Genomic DNA, 27053 nt, shown 5'->3' with positions numbered 1-27053 from the left:
GTTGTGGTGTCTGTTGCTCTGTAGATGTACTGCATCTGGCCAATTATCAGGCTGACACATTGATATGACTTTATATTGAACACTAGTGAACCTGAACGGAAGACCATTTAATAATCAATCTTCAGATACAAGACCAGCAACAGCTTTAAGTTACTCATGATCTCACAGTCAGCTATGTTAAGATCTAAACCATGAAATTGTGGGTTTATGATACTAATCATTCAAACTGTTCAACTTTATTGGTATATAGTGATCCCTCGCTATATCGCGCTTCGACTTTCGCGGCTTCACTCCATCGTGGAGTTTAAATGTAAGCATATCTAAATATATATCACGGATTTTTCGCTAGTTCGTGGATTTCTGCGGACAATGGGTCTTTTAATTTATGGTACGTGCTTCCTCAGTTTGTTTGCCCAGTTGATTTCATACAAGGGACGCTATTGGCAGATGGCTTAGAAGCTACCCAATCAGAGCATGTATTACGTATTAACTAAAACTCCTCAATGATATATGATATGCTTCCAGCGCGGTGCTTGATTGTTTGCTTTTCTCTGTCTCTCTCACTCTCTCTGCCTGACGGAGGGGGTGTGAGCAGAGGGGCTGTTTGCACAAAGGCTGTTTGCCTGGAGGATACGGACACTCCTCTACAAAATACTGCTTTATTGCGGTGCTTCGGCATACTTAAAAGCACATATTGATTTTTTGATTGTTTGCTTTTATCTCACTCTCTCTCTCTGACATTCTCTGCTCCTGACGGCGCTCCTTTGAAGAAAAGGTATGTTTGCATTCTTTTAATTGTGAGGAAGAACTGTCATCTCTGTCTTGTCATGGAGCACAGTTTAAACTTTTGACTAAAGCGTGTTATTTCATGTCTAGAGGGCTCTAATAATGTTAACAGTGTGGGAGAGTTTATAAGGGCTTAAAATATATAAAAATAACCATACAAACATATGGTTTCTACTTCGCGGATTTTCATCTATCGCGGGGGGTTCTGGAACGCAACCCACGCGATCGAGGAGGGATTACTGTAGTTGAAGTAAAAATGATTTAATAAAAGAATTACCCAAACAATAGTATTATAATAATTGTTCTTTCATTTCAATCCAATTCATTACTTGTGTTTATTTTGTAACTCTGACCAACTATTATCACTTTTGTGTGCAGTCTATTGTGACAATAGTTGGAATACAGTATTTTAAGCAAATAAAATGCATGAACAATAAGTGAGGATTAGACACTGAACAGTCACTACTGCAGGAAAAAAAAACATAACAAAGCCAAATTCTAAAGAAACTGATTTCAGTACCCAAATGTATCTTTAGCCTCATAGTTACAAATTTTAAATCAACTATTAAAATTACCTGTCTGTAGGTGCAAATTATAATTTCCCTCAAGTGATAGTGCATTGGTGTCATGGTTTCACTAACAGCATCCAAGGCCGTATCAACCTCCTTCTTCATTCGGAGTCCCTCAGGAAGAATTCTTACCAATTTCATAACAACCTAAAAGTAATATAGACATTTAAGGCAACTGATCATTATTTCAACTTGTGTGATAAAAAGGTCTCTAAAACATCAAAGCTAAAACAGACACTTGAGAGGTGACAGGGACAGCAAATGAAATAAATAAATTGTAACCAAAGACATCCCATCCAGTAGTTACACAAATTAATCAGTGCAGATAAAACACATGCAGAGATGTGGATAAAATTTTCATAATCATCACAAAACTTATTTTCCACTTCTAACACTAGATCACACCATCGACAATCATATCAAAAGTGCTAGAAAAAAGTTAAAACCCTTTAGTTTAACTGTGTAAAGAAACTGTCGTCCAATTAATCAAACCTGGCAAATAAATAACACATGAGTCAGTTGTTCAAGTGAAAAATAACTTAATAAAAAAAAACTGCATAAAGTGAGCCAGAGAGTTACTGTGTGGAAAATCATACTTATTAATTAGCAGGCTAATTCATGTTTAGATTGACTTGTTTTTCCAAATATTTATGACTAAAAAATTATTAACCAAAGGATTCTTATTAAGAACACAATCCCAAAGTAAGATATAGACAGTGAAAGACAGGCATGTCAGGATAAGCTTACCACTCACAAAGTGAGAAGTGTGAGTCAGATGTAACACCTCTCTATGATGATCATGAAAATGAACATTGCAAAATATTACTAAAAAATTACTTAAATGATAGTTGGTTGATGGATACTTTGTTTTATTTATGGGTTTATACTTAACATTTCTTTTGTAATGAAACGTTATTCTTACAAGAGGTTTAGATATTTGATTTCTTAATGCTTCATCATGTGTTTTTTATTTGGTGTGAAGAGGCTAGCTTAAATTATTTAAGTGATAACTTCCAGATTCTATACAGCCATTTGAATAAACAAAGTACTTCTGATCTCACAATACATCTGCTGCATTACGTTTTTGTTTCAGGTTAACATTTGGGGCTTAAAGTGTTTTAGACTATGTATGGTATTACTGCAATATCACCCTGTCACTATTCTTGAGTTTACTCCACACAATAACTAATGTTTTATCGTGCACCTGTTAAATTCATTTACCCTTATCCACATCACCCCTCACAGTTTGGCAAGGAATATAAAAAAAAGAGTATACAAGATCCTAAAACAGCTGCCCAAAAGATTTTCATTTTTACCCAGAAAGGGAGGGTGTGTGGCAATTACCCCAGCAAATATGCATGCAACCCACAGCAATATTTAAAAGCGTAAACTATTCCAACTAACCCTGTACTTGTTCATAATCATAGTATATATTAACCTGCCACATGAAACTGTGCTCTAAAGTGATTTTTTTTTAAATAAATAAAAAATATATATATCTACAGTATCCTGTTTTTGCATTTCAAATTGGAAGTCATGGGTCGGGGTGCAAACGTGAAAAAACAAAAGCCTTAAAACCAAATATGTTCCTTTTCAAGCAAAAAGTGCTATTGAGTATTGATGTGTGTCTTGAGTCTGCACATATATTGCCAAAAAGCATATCCATGTTGTTTTAGAAAGGAAAACAGACATTTCAAAAGGAGAACACCTCTATGATTCACCTCGCTGATTGCCTGCCTCTGTTGCAATCTTTTAGCTTTAGGGATGTTGCTTCACTTCTAAAAGTTGTCTCCAAGAGCTGCTGTTGATGTTATTAAATATTGATGCCCAGATATGAATCAATGTTTCTATTCAGTACACAACCAGACAATAATCACTACAAAAATTTCACACAATCACTCACGATATTTCACTATGTGGGATAATAACTCGCACTTCCCAGAGTCCTCCCTGCGTGGAGTTTGCATGTTCTCCCCATGTCTGCGTGGGTTTCCTCCCACAGTCCAAAGACATGCAGGTTAGGTGGATTGGCGATTCTAAATTGGCCCTAGTGTCTGCTTGGTATGTGGGTGTGTTTGTGTGTGTTCTGCGGTGGGTTGGCAACCTGCCCGGGATTGGTTCCTGCCTTGTGCCCTGTGTTGGCTGGGATTGGCTCCAGCAGACCCCCGTGACCCTTTGTTCGGATTCAACGGGTTTGAAAATGGATGGATGCTTTAAAATTGCTACGAATCACCACAATGAACCACCTCATCTGATTATGAACTTGAGTCAATGTCTACCACAAAGAAACAGTGAAACTTACTAACACTCAAACACTAACTTTCTTACAAAAATGTTTTCCTCAGGTCTTTTATTACCATATCCTCAGCATGCACTATAAATTTGATAACTGGTTTGTGACACTTCAATCTTTTAATCATGTTTGGCTTTATTGCATAATCTGCCTTTTTTATTATTTTTATTTTCCCAGTATTGTTTTTATAGTGCATGCACATGACTCACCAGAGAACGTGCGAAATGCGGAGTGTTGAGTGACACAGTGAAATCAGCATTAATTTGCAGGTGATCTTTCAAAAAAATAATGCTTTTATAAAAATGCAATGTTGTGTAATCAGTTAAGTTTAGATTTATTGCTATATGTACAAAATACAATGAAACTCTTATAACCTAGACACTCTTAAGTACAAACTTCATCATTATGCATCAAAGAGCCACTCTGTCATAGGATATGCAAAATAACAGAAAATGTAACAGAAGAAAGGTAGGTCACATTTAGGGAAAAAAACATATGATTTTGAGTGTGTATTTGCCATTAAACCACTGTTTCTCTATGTGACTCAGTACAGGTAATCCCCAGGTTACAGACATCTGACCTAAAACTTACGAACAGGGCTGCAGCTGCGACACATGAGCCTCTGTAACTGCCACTCCATCATCTTCGGCCTGGGGATGCTGCAAGTGGTGGCTGGATGGATGCTGGAGGGGATTCACTGCCTGCCTACCACGCATGGCTGCCCCGTTCGTTCTCGGTGGGCAGCTGGTAATGCTGCAAGCGGTGACCCGGTTGTGGCTGAACGGAGGCCATTGAGGGTGGGTAGCATTGTAGTGTGCCTCGGATGGCTGCCTATTGAATGGGGTGGTGTTCCGCCCGCCTGGTTCGTTCTGGGTGGGCGGACGCTGCAGGGAGCATACTGTAGTGGAGGTGACTGTGAGGTGGGCTGGTGATGAACATCCCCTCGCCGCCTCCATTCATTCTCAATCTTGTACATAGCAGGAAGTTGTCTCTTGTCAGTATGTCAGACGTGCTGACGACGGGTGCCTTCCTGCTGTGATAGCGTGTACAGTGCTGTGCAGAAGAGCTCATCTTAACCTTTTGTCTTCACCCTTCAAGAATGTCTTTGAAACACAAATCTGATGCAAGTCCATCCATCATCCACATCCTAACTACAGGGTCACAGGGGTCTGCTGGAGCCAATCCCAGCCAACACAGGGTGCAAGGCAGGAAACAAACCCCGGGCAGGGTGCCAGCCCAGCACAGGGCGCACACACACACACACACCCACACACCAAGCACACACTAGGGACAATTTACAATCACCAATGCACCTAACCTGCATGTCTTTGGACTGTGGGAGGAAACCGGAGTACTCGGAAAAAACCCATGCAGACACAGGGAGAACATGCAAACTCCATGCAAGGAGGACCCGGGAGGTGAACCCCAGTCTCCTAACTGCGAAGCAGCAGCGCTACCCACTGCGCCACCACGCCGCCCCAAATCTGATGCAAGTGCTGGTGATAAAGAAGAGAAAAACCCATCACCTTGGAAAATAAAGTAGAAATAATAAAAAGGTCATAGAGAGGTGAAACTCCATCATTCATTGGCAGAGCACTTGGTTACAGTCGGTCAACAACTGCATTTATTAAAATAATGTACCTGTTCTGACTTACATACAAATTCAACTTAAGTACAAACTTACAGTCCTTATCTCGTACGTAAACCGGGGACTTCCTGTATGTGTGCCAGCATTGCCTACAAAATATATGATTTGAGTACACATGGCAGAAGAGAAAAATATATATTTAAATCAGATGACTGTATGTCATACATTGTTTGTTATATTTATTTATTTTCTGTAAACAGTTACATTTCCCTCTTGGGACAAATTAAGGAATAAAGAGAGAGATTGCATTAGTATTTTTATAAAGGTTAACTATTACACAACATTTTTAATGCACATTTATAATTGGTATCTGATGAAAACACCACCATATCTATAGCTTTAAAAAATAATTTACAAAGCCATACATTTTCCTGACAAACTCCTATTACTGGTGCCAACTCATGTCAGATCCCCTTAGCTCAGACATGTCCTTGAGAGCTTTTCACTGGCCCAGCAGTAACTATAGCTTTCACAGCATTAATGGATGTCAGCAAATAGAAATGACATCAGGCTCAGGCTGAATTACACACTTTGCTCAAGAGGATTGATGAAGTTTGAAAAGAAGCATCTGTATGCCGTAATTTGGGTTGTGGGCCAAAGTGCTATCGTGTTCAGGAAGCTACTTCATCCAAATACAGCATATTTTACTACAGCAGAGGCAGTTCTAACTGAAATACCACAACATTCAGCATTTCTTGTGCATAGTTGGAAAGATTTTCAATCTTACTGCTATAAGGCTCAGTAAAACTAAAAAAAAGTGTTAGACTGCCAACAGTTACCAGGACCACAAACTGTGCAAGACTAGCATAAAATTGCAGTCAAATTATGATCGAAAGATGTAGTATAAGCTTATTTGCACTTATGGCCCTAGTGGGCCATGAGAGTACACAATATTGCATTGAAATAATGTCACCCACAAAAGGCTTTTATATAAAATGAAAAGACTATGTAAATAACAAGGAGACTTTTGTGTTCTGGCAAATGAGGTCATATCAGAAAAGTGAGAGCTAGCAGAACTGAACCTCTTTTGTGAACCTGTCTCTCAAAGTTCACTGATGCAGAATTGTGGCTTCAGTAATTCAGAAAAGTACAACAGTGCAAATCAAGTACTCACTTTTGAATATTAGAAACTATTCATAAGAACATTAAATACGTAGATAAAGACCTCATGTAGGACCCTTTATTGATGTAGCATGTGTGTTAATAAAACACATTTATAAATTGTATAAAATGTTAATGTTTCAAAAATAAATGCCTGCAACAATGAAGTTATTAATGTAGCCAGGTCATTTTGCCAATTAGCCAACAGCATATCAGCATTAGCTTTTAGCAGGATACAGAATAATTCAACAAAATGTGTGTTTCTTTACACTTTAAGGCTGCTCTATTATAGTATTGTATATAAACTTGTATAATAGCTTCTGACTAGCGTGATTGACTAGTGAAATTAAATTTGTTCAAACAATTACTTTAAAAAGAGACAATGTGTCAAGGTTTACACAGTGACAGAGAGGTTTAAAGACATTAGATTTAATGTTCAATTCCCTAGTTAGGAAAAAGCACGGAGTAATGAACTCTGACATTAAACCTGGAAATGGAAAAAAAATTTGATACATTTACAAATTTTAAAATGCATTGGATACATTTTGTTGCACAAATTATATTTAGCAGTTTACTATTTGATATAAATTTCTTTATGTTATTTATTAGGAGTTTTTGGTCTGGTTACATGTTTGTGTTGAACAGTTTTTGGTATTACAAATATAGTTACATCTACAAATAAATAAATAACTATTAAAACACAGGAGGTGAGCTATGAAATATCAAAAGCAAGTGGCAAAATATATGAAAGAATCACAAATTTAAAAGAAAGAAATAGAATTTGTGCTCTACACTTCACTTTGTGAAAGGCTTAATGTAAAAGGATTACAGAATACAAACAGACTGGCGTGAAGGTAAACCTTTGGCCCTCACATTTGTTCCTCCTGCCTAGCCTTGCTTTCATGTCCATCTGTAGCTATTTACACACTCCTGTTTCCTGGCATATGAGGGCACACTCATATCCAGGAGTGTATGGCAGACCAATGGAGTAGGAAAGATTTGTTTAATTATTTTTTTTATCTATTGTATCTAGGTATTATCACTTTAACTGACATGGTTTACACTTTATGAAATTGAAATAGATTATAGGCATCTTCAAACTTTGTATGTGGTAGACCTAACATAGCAACTGGCATTCAGGAGTTTCTGTAATAAACATAATAGTAGCATGATGAAAATTCAGTGCTAACAGCAGGAGTTCTTAAAGTAAATAACTGCATCAATGTCTAAATAATAAATCAAATTTACTACTGTGGGCTTAAAAAAGCAGTTAGTAAAGAATTGTGGAAAAGGTCACAGGGTGGAACGTTTTGACGGTGATATAGTTAAAGCTTCTGAGTTTTGGGCCACAACCAGCTTAATTTTATGTCCTAATGCAGGTCTTACAATACAAAGCACACAAATCTGCTCTAAGCCCACACATAAATCCCGACTAACAGCTTATTTTCCAAACTCATATTTCTCATTCAAGCATACCTGACTAAATCATTTCCCTCTTTTATGCAATATGCTTGTCCTTTTAGGGCATGAGGAAATGTGTGAAAAGAGAGAGAGAAAGGGAAAACTTGAAAACACAACTTGAAAGCTGAAAATAGTACTTAGAGGCCAGACTACTCGAGAAAGCAGATTAACACACAAGATATAATAATTTGTATACTGACTGCCAAAAGAAATTTCTGTCTGAATGTACAGTACACAGTTATATCATTGATCTATCTATCTATCCATCCCAATCATCCACCCATCCATCCAAACAAAAAAAAAAGAATAATTGCTGCTGAAATTATGGGAACATATTTAAAAAAACAACTTTTATTGGTAAATATTGATGCACAGAGGTTCTGCAGCTCCTTTGGTGGATTAGATTCTTAGCACTTTGAACAGTGCTATAGGAAATAATGGTTGATTACACATAGACATGCCCACTAAGGACAACTTGTGTGATTTGCTAAATGTGTTAATAAAAGGTTAACTATTCTGAGGTTGGAATCTATCCCAGCAGCATGAAATATAAAGCATGAAACAACCCTTGATAGCGGCCATCTCATTGCATAGGTCATTAATGCACTCATTAACCCCAGCAATTTATAGTCACCATTAACCTACACTGCATATTCCTGAATTGTTGGATGAAGCTATCCAACACTTCTTTACAAATATTCAATGACATACAATGCATGCACTGTTAAAAAAAACAAAACATATTTAACAGATTTTGTTTCTTCACTATAAAGATACCCCTATTTGTAAAGGAAATCATTTCAAATATTTTACATTATGTAAATTTAGTTTTATTTGGGAATTCAAGTAGTATTACAGAAAAAAAATATTTAAAAAATAAAGACAGAATTTATACATTGTAAAAATGTTCAAAATAAATTATTAGAATTAATTTCAAATATCTAAAGCTTGACCAAAAGGAAACAAAAGACTGGCACAACATAATTAAAGTTGTGCATCACTATAATTATAAAAATAAAAAGTTTTAAATAAATATGTTTCAATTTCAATTAACTGTATCTTATTTATTTTTTTAAACTGGTGAATGTTTAGAATTTGGCTTGGAAAAAAGTAATAAAAATAATATGTAATACATCAAAACTTGTTTTTCTGTCTACTTTTAACACAAAAAATAAATAGTCTAAAGGAGAAAAAAATAAGGTGGCACAGTGGTAGTGTTGCTGCCTTCCAACATGGAGACTGGTGTTCCCTGCATAGAGTTTGCACTTGCCTTGTACCTGATGCTTGCTGGGATCAGCTTCAGGTTTCCAGGTCAAGGTAAGAGGTTTTGGAAAATGGATGGATAGAAAAAAATAAGGAGCTTCTAGAACAGCTATACAATTTATGACAGTAATTTTAAAAACTTCTTTTTATCTAAATATATATGTAGAATAATAAATTGAATCTGTAAATATGAATGTATTTTTTAAACTTTTACATAGATATGTTATAAATTTATATTAATGATATATTTTTAAACTAGAGTTTAAAAGCCTGGAGTTCCTTAAGGCTCTGGATGTTGTAGGACTGTCTTGGTTGACACGTCTCTGCAACATCGCATGGACATCGGGGACAGTGCCTCTGGATTGGCAGACCGGGGTGGTGGTCCCCCTCTTTAAAAAGGGGGACCGGAGGGTGTGTTCCAACTATAGTGGGATCACACTCCTCAGCCTCCCTGGAAAAGTCTATTCGGGGGTTCTGGAGAGGAGGGTCCGTCGGATAGTCGAACCTCGGATTCAGGAGGAACAGTGTGGTTTTCGTCCTGGTCGCGGAACAGTGGACCAGCTCTTCACCCTTAGCAGAGTCCTGGAGGGTGCATGGGAGTTTGCTCGACCGGTCTACATGTGTTTTGTGGACTTGGAAAAGGCATTCGACCGTGTCCCTCGGGGAATCCTGTGGGGGGTGCTCCGGGAGTATGGGGTACCGGACCCCGTGATAAGAGCTGTTCGGTCTCTGTACAACCGGTGTCAAAGCTTGGTCCGCATTGCCGGCAGTAAGTCGAGCCCGTTTCCAGTGAGAGTTGGACTCCGCCAGGGCTGCCCTTTGTCGCCGATTCTGTTCATAACTTTTATGGACAGAATTTCTAGGCGCAGCCAGGGTGTTGAAGGGGTCCGGTTTGGTGGACTCAGGATTGGGTCACTGCTTTTTGCAGATGATGTTGTCCTGTTTGCTTCATCAGGCCGTGATCTTCAGCTCTCTGGATCGGTTCGCAGCTGAGTGTGAAGCGGCTGGGATGAGAATCAGCACCTCCAAATCCGAGCATGGTCCTCAGCCGGAAAAGGGTGGAGTGCCCTCTCAGGGTTGGGGGACAGATCCTGCCCCAAGTGGAGGAGTTCAAGTATCTCGGGGTCTTGTTCACGAGTGAGGGAAGAATAGAGCGTGAGATCGACAGGCGGATCGGTGCGGCATCCACAGTGATGCGGGCTCTGCATCGGTCTGTCGTGGTGAAAAAGGAGCTGAGCCGTAAGGCAAAGTTCTCAATTTACCAGTCGATCTACGCTCCTACCCTCACCTATGGTCATGAGCTATGGGTAGTGACCGAAAGAACGAAATCGCAAATACAAGTGGCTGAAATGAGTTTCCTCCGCAGGGTGTCTGGGCTTTCCCTTAAAGATAGGGTGAGAAGCTCAGTCATCCGGGAGGGGCTCAGAGTAGAGCCGCTGCACCTCCGCATCGAGAGGAGTCAGATGTGGTGGCTCGGGCATCTGATCAGGATGCCTCCTGGACGCCTCCCTGGTGAGGTGTTCCGGGCACGTCCAACCGGGAGGAGGCCCCGGGGAAGACCCAGGACACGCTGGAGGGACTATGTCTCCCGGCTGGCCTGGGAATGCCTTGGGATTCTCCCAGAAGAGCTGGAAGAAGTGGCCGGGAGAGGGAAGTCTGGGCCTCTCTGCTTAAGCTGCTGCCCCCGCGACCCGACCTCGGATAAGCGGAGGAGGATGGATGGATGGATGGATTTTTAAACTAAAAAAATTCTAATTATTTTTGGATTTCCATACTGATATGAATACTTAATAATATGTGAAAAAACATGTTTTTTAACAGACATTTACCTTGTGAATACAAGAAGTATCTGGATAATTAACACTTAATGACATAATAGAAATTACTATGATTATAGGGCTATTTATGTTTTTTTTTAAAAAAAAAGATGGCAAATGATTGTCATTTTAAGGGTTTTGTTTGGCAGTTGCTGCTTCTGTACTTTTTGTCAACTTTTCTTTTACAATGTAGGAAAAGAATCTAGTTGAATGCTTGAGCAAATTTATGGGAGGAGAAATTCAACACTCAGTGTCCTAGGAGCATCTACTATAGGAGACTTGTTAAGGAATTTATTTCTTTCACAAGCAAGCACTGAGGACTCAGACTAAAAGTGGAATTCATTCCTTCTGAAATACTGTTATAATGCACTACCTGTTATAAGTTACAAAAAATAAAATACCAGTGTGGTCTCCTGTCCTAAACAGCAATGCAGCAAAACCTCAACAAACACAGCAGAATCACTACCATAGCATAAAGTAGTTACTGCTATGTGAGACTGCAACTACTAGTTAAATATGTTCAGTCAGACAGAACCTGGTGAGAATATTTAGAACTCACTAGAAATGCTTCATGGTACTGCAAAATGTAAATTTCTTGAAAGACACAGTATATGTTAATTGGCACTTTTTTCCAACATAAGGAGGACTTTTAATGCCCAACTATATATCTTCTTGTATTTCAAAATCCAAATGGAAATGTTAGACAAGATGTCGCTATAGCAGAGGTGCCAGACAAGTTGGAGACTGAGTGGGAACTATTGATTAAATTCTACTGAATGCTGAAATTGCACTGAGAAAATGACTGCTATGTTCATTTGTTCACAGTTTGGAATGCTGACCTGTATCTGTGGCAGTCACAGAAGCAAAGTATTTTTTCATATCCTAAACTGATATAACTTCCAGTAAAAAATAAAAAAGACAAACTGGTTGAAATTTTTATTTTATACTGCTCTGAACACCACATAACCATGAAATAATTTTACTAAAACAAAGTAGAACAAATGAAGGAGCATAAAAGTGTTCATTTTGTTGAAGGAAGAAAGAAAGAAAGAAAGAAAGAAAGAAAGAAAGAAAGAAAGAAAGAAAGAAAGAAAAACTTTGGTGTAGAGGGTGATGTCTCAATGCAAACTGCCAGGTTTTTAACAACAGAAGATACCTGTACACTGAAGTGTCACAGCTTTCTGTGTGAAACTTTCAATTTATCACACAGGTCATTCACCATATTGTCCTAAAATTATAAAACAGAAGCTCTTTTTAGTTCTATTCATCAAGCTCTTTTAGTCGATACTTTTAAATTATTCTTAAAAAGGCCATTTTTAACTTTATTCTCTAACTAACTTTTCTGTACTGACTGTACTGATCAGATGACACAGACTTTATACGTAATTGATGCCACACTAGACACTTTTTCTTAAATATGACACTGATTATTTGATAAACTATCTCACAATACAGCTTATTTTAATTTAGATGATTTTGCTGATCCTGAAAATCTATGAAAATATCTTATAGTAAAACACATTTTTTGTGCTTAGCTATCCACCAGAAAATTTTTTTTCTGCATGAAAGACAGAGTGGCATTCAGACAACAAAATGTAATGTTAATCATTACAGTACTGGACAGTATTTACATAAGTAAAAGTACTCACAGTATATGAGAGGTTGGAATGTTAATGATAAAAAGATGTGCATGGAACTGTACTGTATAATAAAATAAACAAAGTTAACGAGAAAAAAAAAAATCTAAATTGCACACATGCGAGGATGTATGCATATGAGCTTTTACTTGCAGCTTCCCACATCAGTTCAGTGTTGCTTCAGTTACCTACTGATGTTGCGGAGTAGAGAAAGGCTGCCTTTAGTCTGCTACACATTTTATTATAAGTCAATGCTTATATACAGTGTGTATTAAGTATTCCTCCAATCTGTCCTTTTTTGAATCTTGAAGAGATAGATATTTTCAGCTATTCCAAGGACAAGAATCTGATAGCCACCTTAACAGATATTCAGTGGCTGCTTTATTAGGTATACCTGGCCATTAACACAAATAGCCTGCTCTTCCAAAGAGCCAATCATGTGGCTGGTCAAATCAATATATGCAGCATGTAGATAAGATCAAGAGGTTGAGCTGTTGTTAAAACATTAGAATGGGCAAGATGTGTTATGCAGGCAACTTTGCATGTGGTGTGGTTGTTGGTGCTATATATTGTGCTTCCAGGATTTCAGAAACAGTCAACTCCAGGGATTTCCTTGCCTTCTATCAACATTCCTATATCTCCTCTTTGATTTTCTCTCCCATTACTCTTAACTTTTTCTTTCTTTCTCGATCCTCCTTTCTATTCTGCTCAGACTCCTTTTATACTTTTGTGGGTGAAGATGCTTTGCTTAATGACCCGTGGAAGGTCAATGAGAAACAGCTAAGTTGATCTCACCTGCATATTAACAAGCAATTAGCTTGTTTCCCCATTGAACACCATGTGTCCACTCGGCTTTCCAGTAGCATGCACCGAATCCCACAAAGTCTTAGCCACACTGCTTTCATTCTGAATACCTGCATCGCCACCATCCCTTAACACACAGCACTCTCCCTAGTACATATCGGTCTCCGGAACAGCTTTTTACCTAGTATAAAACCAAAAGTATTTCATGACATTCTTTGACATTATTAAAGTATAAACAGAATGTTCGTATATCCAAATTCAGGGTTAAGGGAAGTCTATACCAGCACTACTGTGGGCAGGGCAGGAACCAACAGTGGACTGGGTACTGGTTCATCAAAAGGCAAACATATACCAACAACCATTCATATTGAAGGAGTAGCCAATGGAAAGCCTATGAAGACAAAGGAAGAGGAGGCAAAACCATACATGCAGGAAGTAAAACCCAGTGTCCTGGAGCTCTGAGGCAGTATCACTAACCACTACACTGCTATGCTGCACTTACAAAATGTTTATAACGTTTTAAGATGTTCAAAGAACATAGATGTGAAGCTCTCTTTCAAGGACAACATTAAAGAAAAAAGAAAAATTACCTCAAACTCCCCTTTTGTGTATTTAGCATCAGGTACACTCACAATTTCATCATCAGTCAACTCTGGGAAACCCTTAAAATAAAAAAAGGTGTTTCTGTAAATATAACATAAAAATACATTCACAATTCATTTTCAAATGATACTTTACAAATTAGTTCCACAGAAATAAAGATGTACTTGTATTTGCAGGCTAGGGTACAGAGATTGGGTGTCAAATCTGTAATATTTTTTGCTTACAGTCTGCAGTCTCTTCAGTGTTATGCTTGAAATAATCTAAATGATGACACTGAGAGACAAGTACACATAGAGATTATGAAATAGAGATATATAGAGAATATAATAGATATATGACACTGTTATATGCAATATATTTTAAGGTAATTTTTGCATTTTCAAGAGGTTGCCATTTTCCAGCTACCATCCTATATTTTAGCAGTTTTCCTAATGATGTAGTCGCATGCACCCACACTCACCAACCACTTCAATCACTTAATATTTAGTACAGTCTCATTATTCATTATGGAATTATAAACTAATTACAAGGGGTCAGTGCAAAAGGAAATAAAACTCAAAGCTCCTCTGTTATTTTTTTTCTTTAGTCATGTAGTTATTGCTGTAGTTACTACTATGAATTGTGTTATCCATTTTTAACCCACTTACTCAGAAATGGTGTCTACTCAGTGAACAGGCACTAAAGTTGGGATCACATTACGCAACTTCTCTACTGTATTCAGAGGAAATGTCAAATGTGACAGCTGCAGGTGCTGATTTGTCACCTGAGGATGTCAAAATGATCAAACTACAGATCGCAAGGGATGACAAAGTACATAATTTCATGACAACTTTCTGGTACAGTTCCATAATTCCAGATACAAGAATGTCATTCACAATATTGGACATTTTTCTTTTATCATTCTGTTGTGGAACATAAAACACAAGCCTCTCCTCTGTTTGAAATGTCCAAAACACATACTGTACTTCCCCTTTTTCCTTGTAGCTATACTGCATGCATTATAATTCCTGCTGAGCGCTTATTGGTTTTTAGTTCTTCTATGCACAAAGCCCATCCCTACAACTTAAGCCAAACTCAAACCTGTTTGATTTCGTCGAGTCATTGGGGATGTCAAACCATATGACCCTTTGGGTACAGGACCACACCACAACAGCCCTAATTTCCTAATATTATGTACAGTAAATTAATTCTGTGACTGAAAATTGTTGTGTAACTTGTCCTTAATATTAGGCCAATTCAGAGTCACACACTTTTGGAATATAAGAAGAAAGTCGAAGTAGCGAAGTATAATATGCAAACTAAACTAGATTAGAATTCAAACCCTGGACTGGGTATGAGGCACAGAAAAATAAGAAGAACAAGAAGTGAAAAAATAAAACCAAACAACAAAGAGAATGAAACTAACATTAAAGTGCCAGAGGGTCAGAGCAGCTATAACCAGTGCTGTAGTAGTCCTTCCTTTGCCATTATGACAGTTAAATACAAAAGCAGCATGAGAGTCATCAGCCAAGATGGTTTTCATTGCTTCCATCAATCGATCAAAATCCTGTGGAAAAGCAGATACACAGATTAGACCAACCATTAATGTTAAAAAATAAGAACCTAGAATAAATTGTTTAGATTTGGATATATGATGACAGTCTGTTGTACTGAGATGGTGTTCACTGTCAAACATGCAGGCAATGTTCTTCAATGTTCAAACCACTGAAGTATAACCTACAAGGTAACTGCTTCAATTCCTGATTTTGATTGAATTGGTAAAAAAAAAACCAAATATGTGTAATGTGCCTTGAGATATTTTTCTGTTCAAATATATACACTAATGGTGTTTTTCAAAAAAACTTTTTTTGTTTTTGTTTGCCGACACATTATAACTGTGTTTGCGTTGGTTTTTCTGCAGGTGTTCTACTATGAGCCCACATCTCTAAAGACGTTTACATAAAGTTAATTATTGATTTTAAGGTAGTCTTGTGTGAAAGGGCCCTGAGATGGACTGGCACCCTACCCAAGCACCTGATGCTGCATTGTAGGCTCTGCCCCAGTAATGGTTATCAAGGGATTTCTGAGCATGCATGCCTGTATATCCTGATTGTCCACAGTAAACTAAAAACATTAATGCTTGTCTATATTACCTGCTCTCGAGGAGCACAGTTGTCAGGTATTGGAATCCGTCTGTACGTAAGTCCTGGGTAGGAGTTTTTGTGTTGACCAAAAATCTCCTGAACGGTCAAACAAGTCTTGAACATTTTCATCTGCTTTTTCTGCTCTGAAGACACTTCTAACCATTTCTGAGACTTTATAATTTCTTCTTTTACAGCGGTCTCCAGTTCCTTTAAAAGTAAATAAGCATCTGTGGTTTAAAAGCAAACTTAGTAATGCATGCAACAATACCATTTATACTTTGATAAATCTTTTGCCAAAAATAGAATAAACTGTTTGTGATTAAAATCTCTGTCATCTTTAAGTATATTCATCATTTTGTTTTATAACATTTACAACCACAATCATAAGTATATACATGAAATTAATATCATTGTAATGTCAATGCAATTTATTATATATGTAATAACAAAACAGAGTATAATGTAAAATGTAAAAATGTACCTTTTCACTTCCTTCTCCTCATTATGTTGTGAAATGTAATAAATAATTTGGCATAAAATGTTGAAATCACTGTGTCAGATTAATTAAGAGATCTGGAGACGTTATGTTTGTTTGAACTTTTGACTTGTGGATGTCCAGTAACCATTAGTTTTCTTGTGCCATTGCCAACTATGATAAAAACCACAAGCTGCTAGATGATCAAACTATTTGACAGCACATGGTAACGAATATCATAAATCATCACTATTTTGCCATCTATGATATTTACTTATACAATATACTTATTAACACTGACATTTACTTAAACAGATTTATGTGGGACATGATTGAAGTCTTTGACTTTACAGAACTTACTGATGGTGATTTTCTAAAGTGTATGCTGTGATATCAAGATTCAAAGCTTAACATTCCAAGTATAAATAAATCTACTGAAGGAGGCAGGGCCATTTGCGCTAGGGACCACAAACACTAAAACGACCCAATAATTAATAATGTTGACTCCTCAATTTCTGGATTTAAATCAAGGCTAAAGATCAATTATTCCAGCATTACATACTCTGGTTAGAGAATTGATGAGGATGAACATGTTTTTTTTTAAATAGCTTAGACAAACTAAGTTGGGATCAGCAGTTACTAAGTCCTTCCTCATTTTGGTGATGCCTGCCATGGCTTCTGCTGAGCTGACATATTTCCTGCTGACCTTAAAGTGGAACATCAAAGTGATAGGGAGACAAACATGTTACAATGAAAGGAAAGGTAGGGTTTGTATTGCACTCCTGTTTATCTGACTTGTCTCAGAGGTTTATTTACTCTAGAATATGTGCAGACTCAAAACCAGACATTATTCTAAAAGGATATAAAATGAATGACAATAAATGATTTGAATATAAATTAATTAAAAAGATTATAAAATGTTTGTCTAAAAAAATATATGGTTTTATTTATACCAAAAGATTTTATAATATTTATAATATAATATTTAATAATAATAATTATTACTACTAAAGTCCCATAGATCATTAGGCAGTTTTAGTTTCCATGTGGTCTTAAAAATGATGCAGCCTTCCAGATTTGTTTTTGTGAATTAGACAGGGATTAAAATAAGATCAGTAGAATTTGATAAGCTTTGATAGAAAAACATGACGAAGACAGACTTGCAGTATTACAACTAACTGACAAATTAATACAATCTGTCCCTGTAATAATAATTATGTGAAGTTCTTTTTGTATAACACAAGTGTGACCATATTGAACCTTTCAAATGCTAATAGTTTAAATATGAGCTCATATCTGCTGCCAGAAAGTGGCTGCCAACCTCTTCCCTTTACTTGTTTCTAAAACAATTCTTTTACTTTATCTAATCTACTGCTACAGAAGGTTTCCATTTCTAACTTATACCAATGAAAATTGACATTTAGAGCTACAGTATATAAAATTATTTATTGGACAGTGTGTTATCATATAACAAACATTCCAGAAATTATAAATACCTCAATTTGCTCAGGAGAGGTGGCTGGGACTAAAATCTGGTGTTCAATACAGCTTGGCTCCCAAGGAATATATACTTGGCCATTACCCTCTAACACCAGCTCATCTTGTAGGTTAACCCACAACACATGAGCATGTTTCCTCTTTTCTGTTAGATACCCCAAAACAAACCCAACAGCCTAAAAAAAGACAAAAACATGATATTAACGTGTTTACTCCAACAGCATGTGGTAAGGACCTATGCAAACAAACATGGAAGCAAGGGAGGGAATATTTAACCCTTTTAACTTTGTCGCTTCTTTCAGCGTGGCCAGCCATGTTAGTGCCATGTTATAATTCTAGCACAATAAATCTACTACCACACAGTAATTCTACTCCCCAAGAACGAATTAAATATATATTATACACCACCTCCAGCTACAGTGGTCTATATTTTTAATCACATTCCTTGTAATATTATTCTACTTAGATACATGATGATGACATAATCAAAGAGTGAAAGGGCCATGGGCATAATTATTTTGGCATAAAATTCAAGCTAAGCATCCATACAGAGTTTAAATTCTGAGAAATGGAGTTGGACCTCAAGTCTGACTCAAGGATCATATTCCAAGCAATTTTTGGTTGCAAAACAAAAACAGAAAAAAAAAAAACAGAAAAAAAATAATTGTGCCTAATACACTGCTTGTGTACACTTAGCCTATGTATGCACCATATATGTTTTTACTTTTTAAAATATTTGATTTTTCATTAATATTTCAAGGTACATTTTCCACATTTAACTTTACATTTCACAAGGGCATTCCCTATGTTATTTTAGATCAATTTGACAAATCTGAGCATTTCAATCATTATTTGGTACAGCATTCAGTTCAGCAAAATCTCCACTTGAACAGTACTCACTGACAGACAAAAATAAATATAAAAGCTAGACATAAAAATGAAAATATTCAGTTGTTTATGTTCTTCTCAGAGCTCACAGTTTAAAAATACAGCATAGTGCAACATTTGAAGAAATTAATTCATGTAAATTGACAAATCAACATATGTAAAATTACATTTTCCTTGTTTTTGATGCTACTAAAGTTTCAATAAGTTAAGATGCTATTTTTATATTTTCCACTAGTCAACCACAAATTATCAAACATTCACATCTGAGTTTCCTTCTTACTAAATTACAAAGTAGCCTGAGCCACTGAAAGTATCATTAAATCAAACCCCAACACCACATAAAATCAGGGGCCACCTTTTAAATCCACTATAGTACACAATAGAGTGAAACATATCTAATATTGAATATGTGTATTATAACCTCCCACAGGCTGGTCTTGTCTCTATACCTAACCTGTGACTGAGCTTCCCAGCACAGCCACAGGGATTAAAAAGTAGTGATGTGGTTTGCTGGGCCATGCCTTTTAGTTCAGTTTCATTCAGTTTATGGTGGGAACACTACACAGCTGTCACTTATTTCTTGGATAGAACCTGTGCACATAAAATTTTAAATAAAAAAGATTGTAAAAAATTTTGGAACAAAGATTAAGTTTGCTTGTAGCACCTACCTTGTATCAGTCATTTGCTAACACACACAGCTCTTGTGACAGGCCACACACACAAGCAACCTAACCAGTCAAGATGAAGAAGAATTTCTATAGGCCCGGCTGTTAGCACAGCTGCTACCTGTGGGATGCTGCTATCACTATGTTACAACAGATCAGCATGTTTAACACTGCTGCAAATTTTAAAGACAAGAAAGCACAGAATGGCACCAGTAACTTTTTACATGAGCCTTTGAGCCTTATTTGCACTGAAGCAATGTGATAAAACAAATGAGGTGCAAACAAAATTAAAAGGTTGTACAATATAACAACAATCAGAGGAATTAACATTCTGCTAGAGGAAAAAAAGGACGGGGATTATATTTTGAAAAGTAGACTGTTTTTACTAATACTATATTTTTTTAGATGCACACCATATACTGCATTAACCTCATATTATATTCATTATTCTTTAAGTGAACACTTACAAGAGCATTAGATTCATCATAATTTTATTTCTGTTTTTTTGACGATGGTAATGACATGCAACATGCTGAACTAGGCTAAGTACTATATATACAATATATATACAGTAATCTCTTAAGCATTTCTTTGATGGGGCTTTTGGCCTTCGACCAGTGGGCCATGAATTGTACACCTTCCATGGAAATCAGCTGGGGGCATCATAACTACATACCCAAGCCACCTCAGCTGTCAGTCATGGAGAAGCAGCAGTCCTACACTGATGTTCTCCCATGTTGTCAACCTATATAATCTGTCAAAGAGCATGTGCCCAGCATCCCTGAAGAGAAGCCACATTTCAGACACTTGTACTTAAGATCTCGTAAGAGAACCTTGCCTGAAAAAGCAATACTGGGACCCTATCCTGGAGCCAGGATTTAATGTGTTGATCATCACTGAGTGTCTTGTGGATGAGGGACCTTTTCAGCGACAAAAAGCTGAGTAGTGCTGACATGTGGCCTCACTACACCAAGGTGCAGGGTGAGGGACAGGTACACGACTAGCTGAATAACAGCCTAGAGTCGGACTGGTACAGGTATATTAGAACTTGGCGGAGGAAATAATTTTTCTCCTTTTTTATTTTGAATAAAATAAATATTATTCATGTAATTCTGTTATTCCATAATTACAGCATGGTGGCACAGTAGGATGAGCTGCTACCTACTAGCACTGGTGCACTCCGTATACTGTAGATTATAAAATATATTCTGTTTATGTTTACACAAGTTTCCTCTGGCTTTCCAAAAACATGCTCACAAGAAAGTGACTAATGTCTCATATTGGGCTCTATTCCACCTTGTACATTGATCCTGCAGAGTGAGCTCGCTAGCATCAGGAGCATCACAATACTACGCTGAAGAAGTGGGTCCAGACAATGGAAGGACGACTATAATTCCAGGTTACATATTTCAATAGATTATATGAAAGTATTATTTGTAAATGTAAAAACACATTGATATAATCACAATTAAAAGTTCCAATTTAGGAAACACGTTGTTTAACAAAAATTACATACATATAGTCTTGCATAATTTTTGAAATCAAATTCAAGACATGACAGGGTAGGACTCAAGTAAGTGTACATTTCCTGGGCAGGACATTCTTCTGCAATGTTTCTTTATCCAGAGCATACTATAGAAACTGCACCATGAAATAAAAAAAAAATCTCTACCAAAGCCATGGTCCTAAAACACACAATGTTAGAAAAAAAAGCAATGACTAATATGACAAGAACTGAACTGTGACACAAAATGGAAAAAACAAATACCTGCAATGATTACTGCACATCTTCATAAACAACTTGAAAATAAACATTAATGCTCCCAAACCATTACCAAAACAATTCAGAAGCTGTACAGTAGCTATTTAATCAAAATGTTGCTCTTCTGTATAATATTCATAAAAAACATCAAAATAAAAACAACACAAACAAATCTACATATCAATTTATCACATAATGTTTTTTCAAGAAAATACAGAGTCTGGAAACAAGGTTCCATTTTTTTTAACTGCAAGATTCTGTAAAAATTACAAAATTAAAAAAGTAAATAAAAGTACCAAGCTTCACTACCATCAAAAGCTCAACTAAAGAGATGCAGCAGAGTTTGGCTGCAAATCATTTGCACCCTCTAGTGGTGATTCAAATGAAAAGATGTCTTTGGAATCCCCTCATACTAAAGTTCTAAATAGTCATCTGGCAAAACTCCAATAATTGATTTGGAAAATGCATTTACTAAAATGATTTTTAAAACATTATTCTTGATTCACTTGTGAACAGTTCCAGATAAGCACATAAGAAAGACAGAAACCATAATGAAAAAACAGATTTTCCTAAGGGCAGTCACTGTTTGCTTATGGGCAAAATGTGCAACAAATAAATAAAATGTATGAAGCGTATTGACAAATGCAAATAAAAACCTAATCAAACCTAAACACCAAGATTCGAAAACACTGCTCTTAATAAATGGGCTTTAGGGTAGGCACTCATGATATATTACAGTCATGTTCATTTCTGATTCATAATAGCTGTGTGCATCACTAATTGTACAAAGGCTTGGCAGTTCAGATTTATCCTATATAATTAATCAAATCAGACCTGGCATGGATGGAAAAAATGAGTAATTACTAGGGTTGGGAATTGATTAAAAAATTAACTAATTGCATAAATGTATGTAATTAATCACAATTAATGGCATTTATCTTTAAAACATGTAATTATAAAATTAATACATAAATCATGAAGTAAAAACATACTGAATCACAAAATTAATGCAGAATCAACACAAAGGAATTTTAAAAAATGAATAGCATAGTTTAAACTTAAACAATGACCTTGAACCTGAAGTTTTAACAAAATGCTACTTGAGCAAGTACAACCTGAATTTCAATGCCTTCCTAAAAGGCAAGATGAAAAAAAGGCAAAAAAAAGAGGCTATTGTATTAATTATCAAATTGGCATAACATATGAAAAATGATCAAAATGACTGTTGAATTTGAATGCACTGCTGAAAACTGAATTAATTGAAGGAATATTCATCTCTTAAATGGGTATGTATTAAAATTTGTGTTAAAACTCCACAGATACTATCCTCAATATTTCATCACCTTCAGCTACTTGATAATTATATTCTACACAAGTGTTTTACCAGGGAAATAACAGAGTAGTGCCTCTGAATCCAGACTTGAGAGTGACACGTTCCTCAGGTGGTCAAGACCTATCCGAGAAGGACGGGTCTACCTGAAGAAGCAATCATAAAAGCGGCTCCATGATTGCCGCATTTCCTGTCATCCTACATTTGTCCAGATCGATGTAGACAATGAACATACATGAAATGTATCCATTTCAAATAATGATGTATTATTTGGCCTATACAACTCCTGGCACCTCACACCCAGATAAAGAGACTTGAGCTGGGAGAGCTTCATCTGTATCAGTGGGGGGCTGGGATAGCAGGGTGCTTGTGCTGATTGACACATTTGCAAAACAATTATTATTTCATTGTCATTTTATAAATAAGTCTATAAAATAACAATAAAGCATTTTGCAGTTTGTTCGATTCTCCATTAGCGGTTATTTTTCAATGCAAGTTTCGGCTTGCATGCAAAATATATTTTTGCTGGATCTTTATTCCAATTTGCCTAGGGACTTTAACTTTTCTAAATAAGTACTTAAATATAAACAATGATAGAAACAGGCAGATTAATCATTTAAAGTTCTATATACTAGTATATATGTTGCATTCAATGTATAATGTGTTGTCTTTTTATTTAATCATTATTTGGTATTTTACTACTGTCAATAATTTGAATGAGAATTTCACTGTATATATTACAATAAGCTAGAGCTGGAACATTAAGCTAAAATGCATATGCTAAAGCGAGGATAGAGAAAGCATGAAAAGAAAGTAATTTTCTGAGACCATCTCAATCCCATTTCTTGTCCCCTCCAGACTCTACCCTGCTAGGAATCAGACAACAAAATACATACACAAATTCTAATACTTAAATGGTTTTTGGCCTGTTGTTTTTATAATACTTTTAGGAGATTCTGCCTAGAGCCAAATCCAAGACTTAAATTCCGTCACACCAGAATGTATTGACACATCTGTTTTGCTGAAATGGAAACTAGACTAAATATGAAAATTCTGTCTGTCAGTTTAAGCCCCTACACAGGAGCAACACTTCAGTATATGTCTAGTGGGAATGCGTAACATTTAGTAACATAACACTGCTAAAAAATTTTCCTCATTGAGTGCCAATGAAGTTTTGATTCCATTCATTAACACTAAACCACAAAAACCATATTGCAAATATATTTGCTACTTCTACAGCAAATACGTGCTATGTGCATGTTTTTTCATTATGTAACAGAAAATATGATTTAAAAATAACCTGCAGAAAAAGAAAGGAATTTCAAGTAGAGAACAGATATACTGACAAACAACTCAGTCTGAGTTTCCTTTTCAAGTCAACCTATCCCCTAAAAATTAAGCATCACCTTACAAAGAATTTGGGACGCAGACTCAGGCAGTGCATTAATATAAGAAGTTTGATATTTCTCAGCACAGTAACTGTTTTGCCAGTCTACCAATCCATTTTCTTAATTTGTTTATTCAATATAGAATTATAGAAAAAGTTAGCATTAACATTATACTATAAAATCCAGTATAAAATACACATAACAATAAAGAAATACAAAACGTCACAAGAACTTTAAGAAACATCTACCCGAGTCTTTGCGTACAAAATACGGAGTAATTCAGACTTTGAGTTATTTAAAAAATAAAAAATGGATAAAGGTTAATCCATTCTTTCCGTAAACAAATTTCATCCAATATTATCAAGTATAAGGCAGGAATTAGCCTAACCCTAGAAGGAAATACAGTTCACTGTTTTTTTCTTTCCAGTTCAATTGCATTTCTTCTTATACAAAGCATTTGCCCTTAGACAAATAAACAAAGAGCATCATGAATTATATACACACATATATATAAATGTCTCCAAAGAAACATAATCTTACCTCAGAATTTGGCTGTGCCATTCCATAAATTGGCATTTTTGGAACCCTTCTAAAATTGGCTGCTCTCATTTCCTTCACAGTGCTCAGAATATCTGGAGCCCAATGGTCATGTGACACCTGGAGATCGAACAGAGTGCACTAAATATTTACCTGTGTCCTGTGGTAATAATTTCAGAAATACAAAGAACACAGTAAGAGCGTAAGGAAATTGCAACCTGCAGAGGAATGAAGAAATTAAGTTAAGAGGTCCTATCAGGTCCTTATTAAATCAAGTAAATGACCTGTGCTCCTCAGTCCAAATCTCTGATATGCTCTGTTTGTGTACATCTGTGTGCAAAAGTAGCACTAAATAAATTGAATCAGAGCAAACACATAACTAGGATTGCAACTAACAATTATTTTGATAATTGATTAATCTGGCGATTATTTTGCAGATTAATTAATTACTTGGATTGTAAAAAAAAATCATTTAAAATTAAACACAAAGTGCATGAAATGGAACTTTCACCAAATAAACATATTTGTATAAAATTTTCAGAAATGTATTTTTAATGAACAATAATGAATATTTTTTCTACAAAATTTATATAATAATACATTGAAAATAAATAGAAATAAAACACTTAGTAGGACTTCTGCTTGTGCAATGAACACACACACATTTCCTTAAAAACACAACTGCTTTCAATAAATTAACTAAACTTCCATGTATATTAAGAATCACATTAAACCCGCACTTCAAAAATTAACCATGTAATTTAAGCTTTTTTTCAGTTTCTGTGAAAAAGAAGATTTACTGGCACTGTATAAATATCTAACCACGACAACATCACAGAAGAATCTTCTGCATCCTCATGAGTTTTTTTTATTTTTAAGTCCGCACTCTGAAGTAATGCTTGAAATTAGTTGTAATATGCTAGGCCTAGGGAAATGTCCAGACTGTTTTCCTTTTGCAGCAAAGCAAGTGGTTTTATTAGTGTGAAACTCAGTAATATGCTGTGTTTATTTTAACTGAAAGTTCATATCTTTTTGCATCATCTTTCATCCTTTTTGTGTTTAGAAAACTTTTTAACACTGCAGATTTTTGGCACATATTTTTGTCATTTGCAATTGGGAGTATGCTGTTTGAATTTCATGTTTTCAAAGTGTGACGTCCAGGCACAAAATTTTACAGGCTACACTAGGCTTGCTGTAGTAGTACTCACAGATTATCATATCTTCCTTCAGATTGTATAAAAGACATTTGAAATATGATAGCCACCTAGTCAGCAACATTAACTTTTCCACCCTGGCTCCAATGTTTTTAACTCGGAATGAGCAATAACCCTGTCAGTCGTGGTTGATGGGCTGAAGGATTCACTCTCACCGAGATTTTGATTTCCTTTGCACACAAGACTGGGGGAAAATTCTGCTCGGATAATTTCTTTGCAACTCTTATTTTGTAAACTTTCACATACCTCTGTCGCATATACTAGTATTTTATTAATATTATGGGGTGCTGGACTATGACTCAAATTATTGCTCACTTCAAATCAAAGGTTATGTCATTATGCCTAACCTAGAAACACTGCGCTATGTACGCTGAAATTATCATTAAACTTGCATCGATAACGGCAAGTCATCCTCTTCCATAGAACCTGTAGCAGTACGTTTCCAAATCAAATGTTTGTGCATCTCTGTTGTGCTCTCGTGCCACACAAGGTCAGACCTACATACAATATTTTGCAACACACCTTTTTTTCCCCGGTATTCATAGTAAAACGCTCCCAAACTCTGGAACTCTTAGATCTTACTTTCTTTTCTGCCACTTGCTTACTGTCTGACATTTTGCAAACGTGTTCACAACTGAATGAAGTAGTGATGCAATTGCACAGCACGACGTACTCAGCCTAATGATGTAATCAGCGAATCAATGAAAGTGATCTTTTCCAACGTTTTTAATAATCGACTATTATCGATAATGTTGAAAAGTTGTTGCAGCTCTGCATATAACGTCATTTCCAAATTGCTGCTGTGGAACATGACCCAGACACAGACACGTTGTAATCACCCCACACACGTTTACTATACATACTACTATTTACAGTTCAAGTGCTCACAAACCCCAAAGTCCTAGCCACACAACACAATGCCTTCACTCTTCAGGCCGCCTCCTTGCCTCCTCCGGAGACCTTGTCCTCAGCACTACCAACTCCAGCCATTGTCTGAAGGGTGGCGGCCCCTTTTATAAGCACCTGGATGTGCTCCAGGTGTGTTCCGGCAATCTCCCACCGACACGCCCCAGTGTGGCGGAAGTGCCGGCTGCATCCCCGGAAGCACTCCAGTGTCCCTGCTGTTCTTCCCCCCAGCACTTCCGGGTGTGGCGGAAGTGCTGAGGTCCAGGGTCCCCAAGGCATTGGGGCG

General features: G+C 36.4%; 1 protein-coding gene across 3 annotated transcripts in view; it reads right to left on the bottom strand.

Moving 5' to 3' along the window:
- The window catches only part of LOC120541300 (paladin-like), a 237715-nt gene that overhangs the window by 51901 nt on the left and 158761 nt on the right, over window positions 1-27053 (bottom strand). For all 3 annotated transcript variants that reach the window (XM_039772806.1, XM_039772813.1, XM_039772797.1), the window contains exons 13-18: window positions 24651-24767; window positions 18077-18253; window positions 16115-16312; window positions 15388-15528; window positions 13970-14041; window positions 1362-1502 (exon numbers count right to left, since the gene is read on the bottom strand). In XM_039772806.1, coding sequence (XP_039628740.1) covers window positions 1362-1502; window positions 13970-14041; window positions 15388-15528; window positions 16115-16312; window positions 18077-18253; window positions 24651-24767 — 846 coding nt within the window. The remainder of the gene's footprint in view (window positions 1-1361; window positions 1503-13969; window positions 14042-15387; window positions 15529-16114; window positions 16313-18076; window positions 18254-24650; window positions 24768-27053) is intronic.

Source organism: Polypterus senegalus, chromosome 1 (assembly GCF_016835505.1).
Source record: "Polypterus senegalus isolate Bchr_013 chromosome 1, ASM1683550v1, whole genome shotgun sequence".
Taxonomy (NCBI): Eukaryota; Metazoa; Chordata; class Cladistia; order Polypteriformes; family Polypteridae; genus Polypterus; species Polypterus senegalus.
This window is presented reverse-complemented; position numbering and strand designations above follow the sequence as displayed.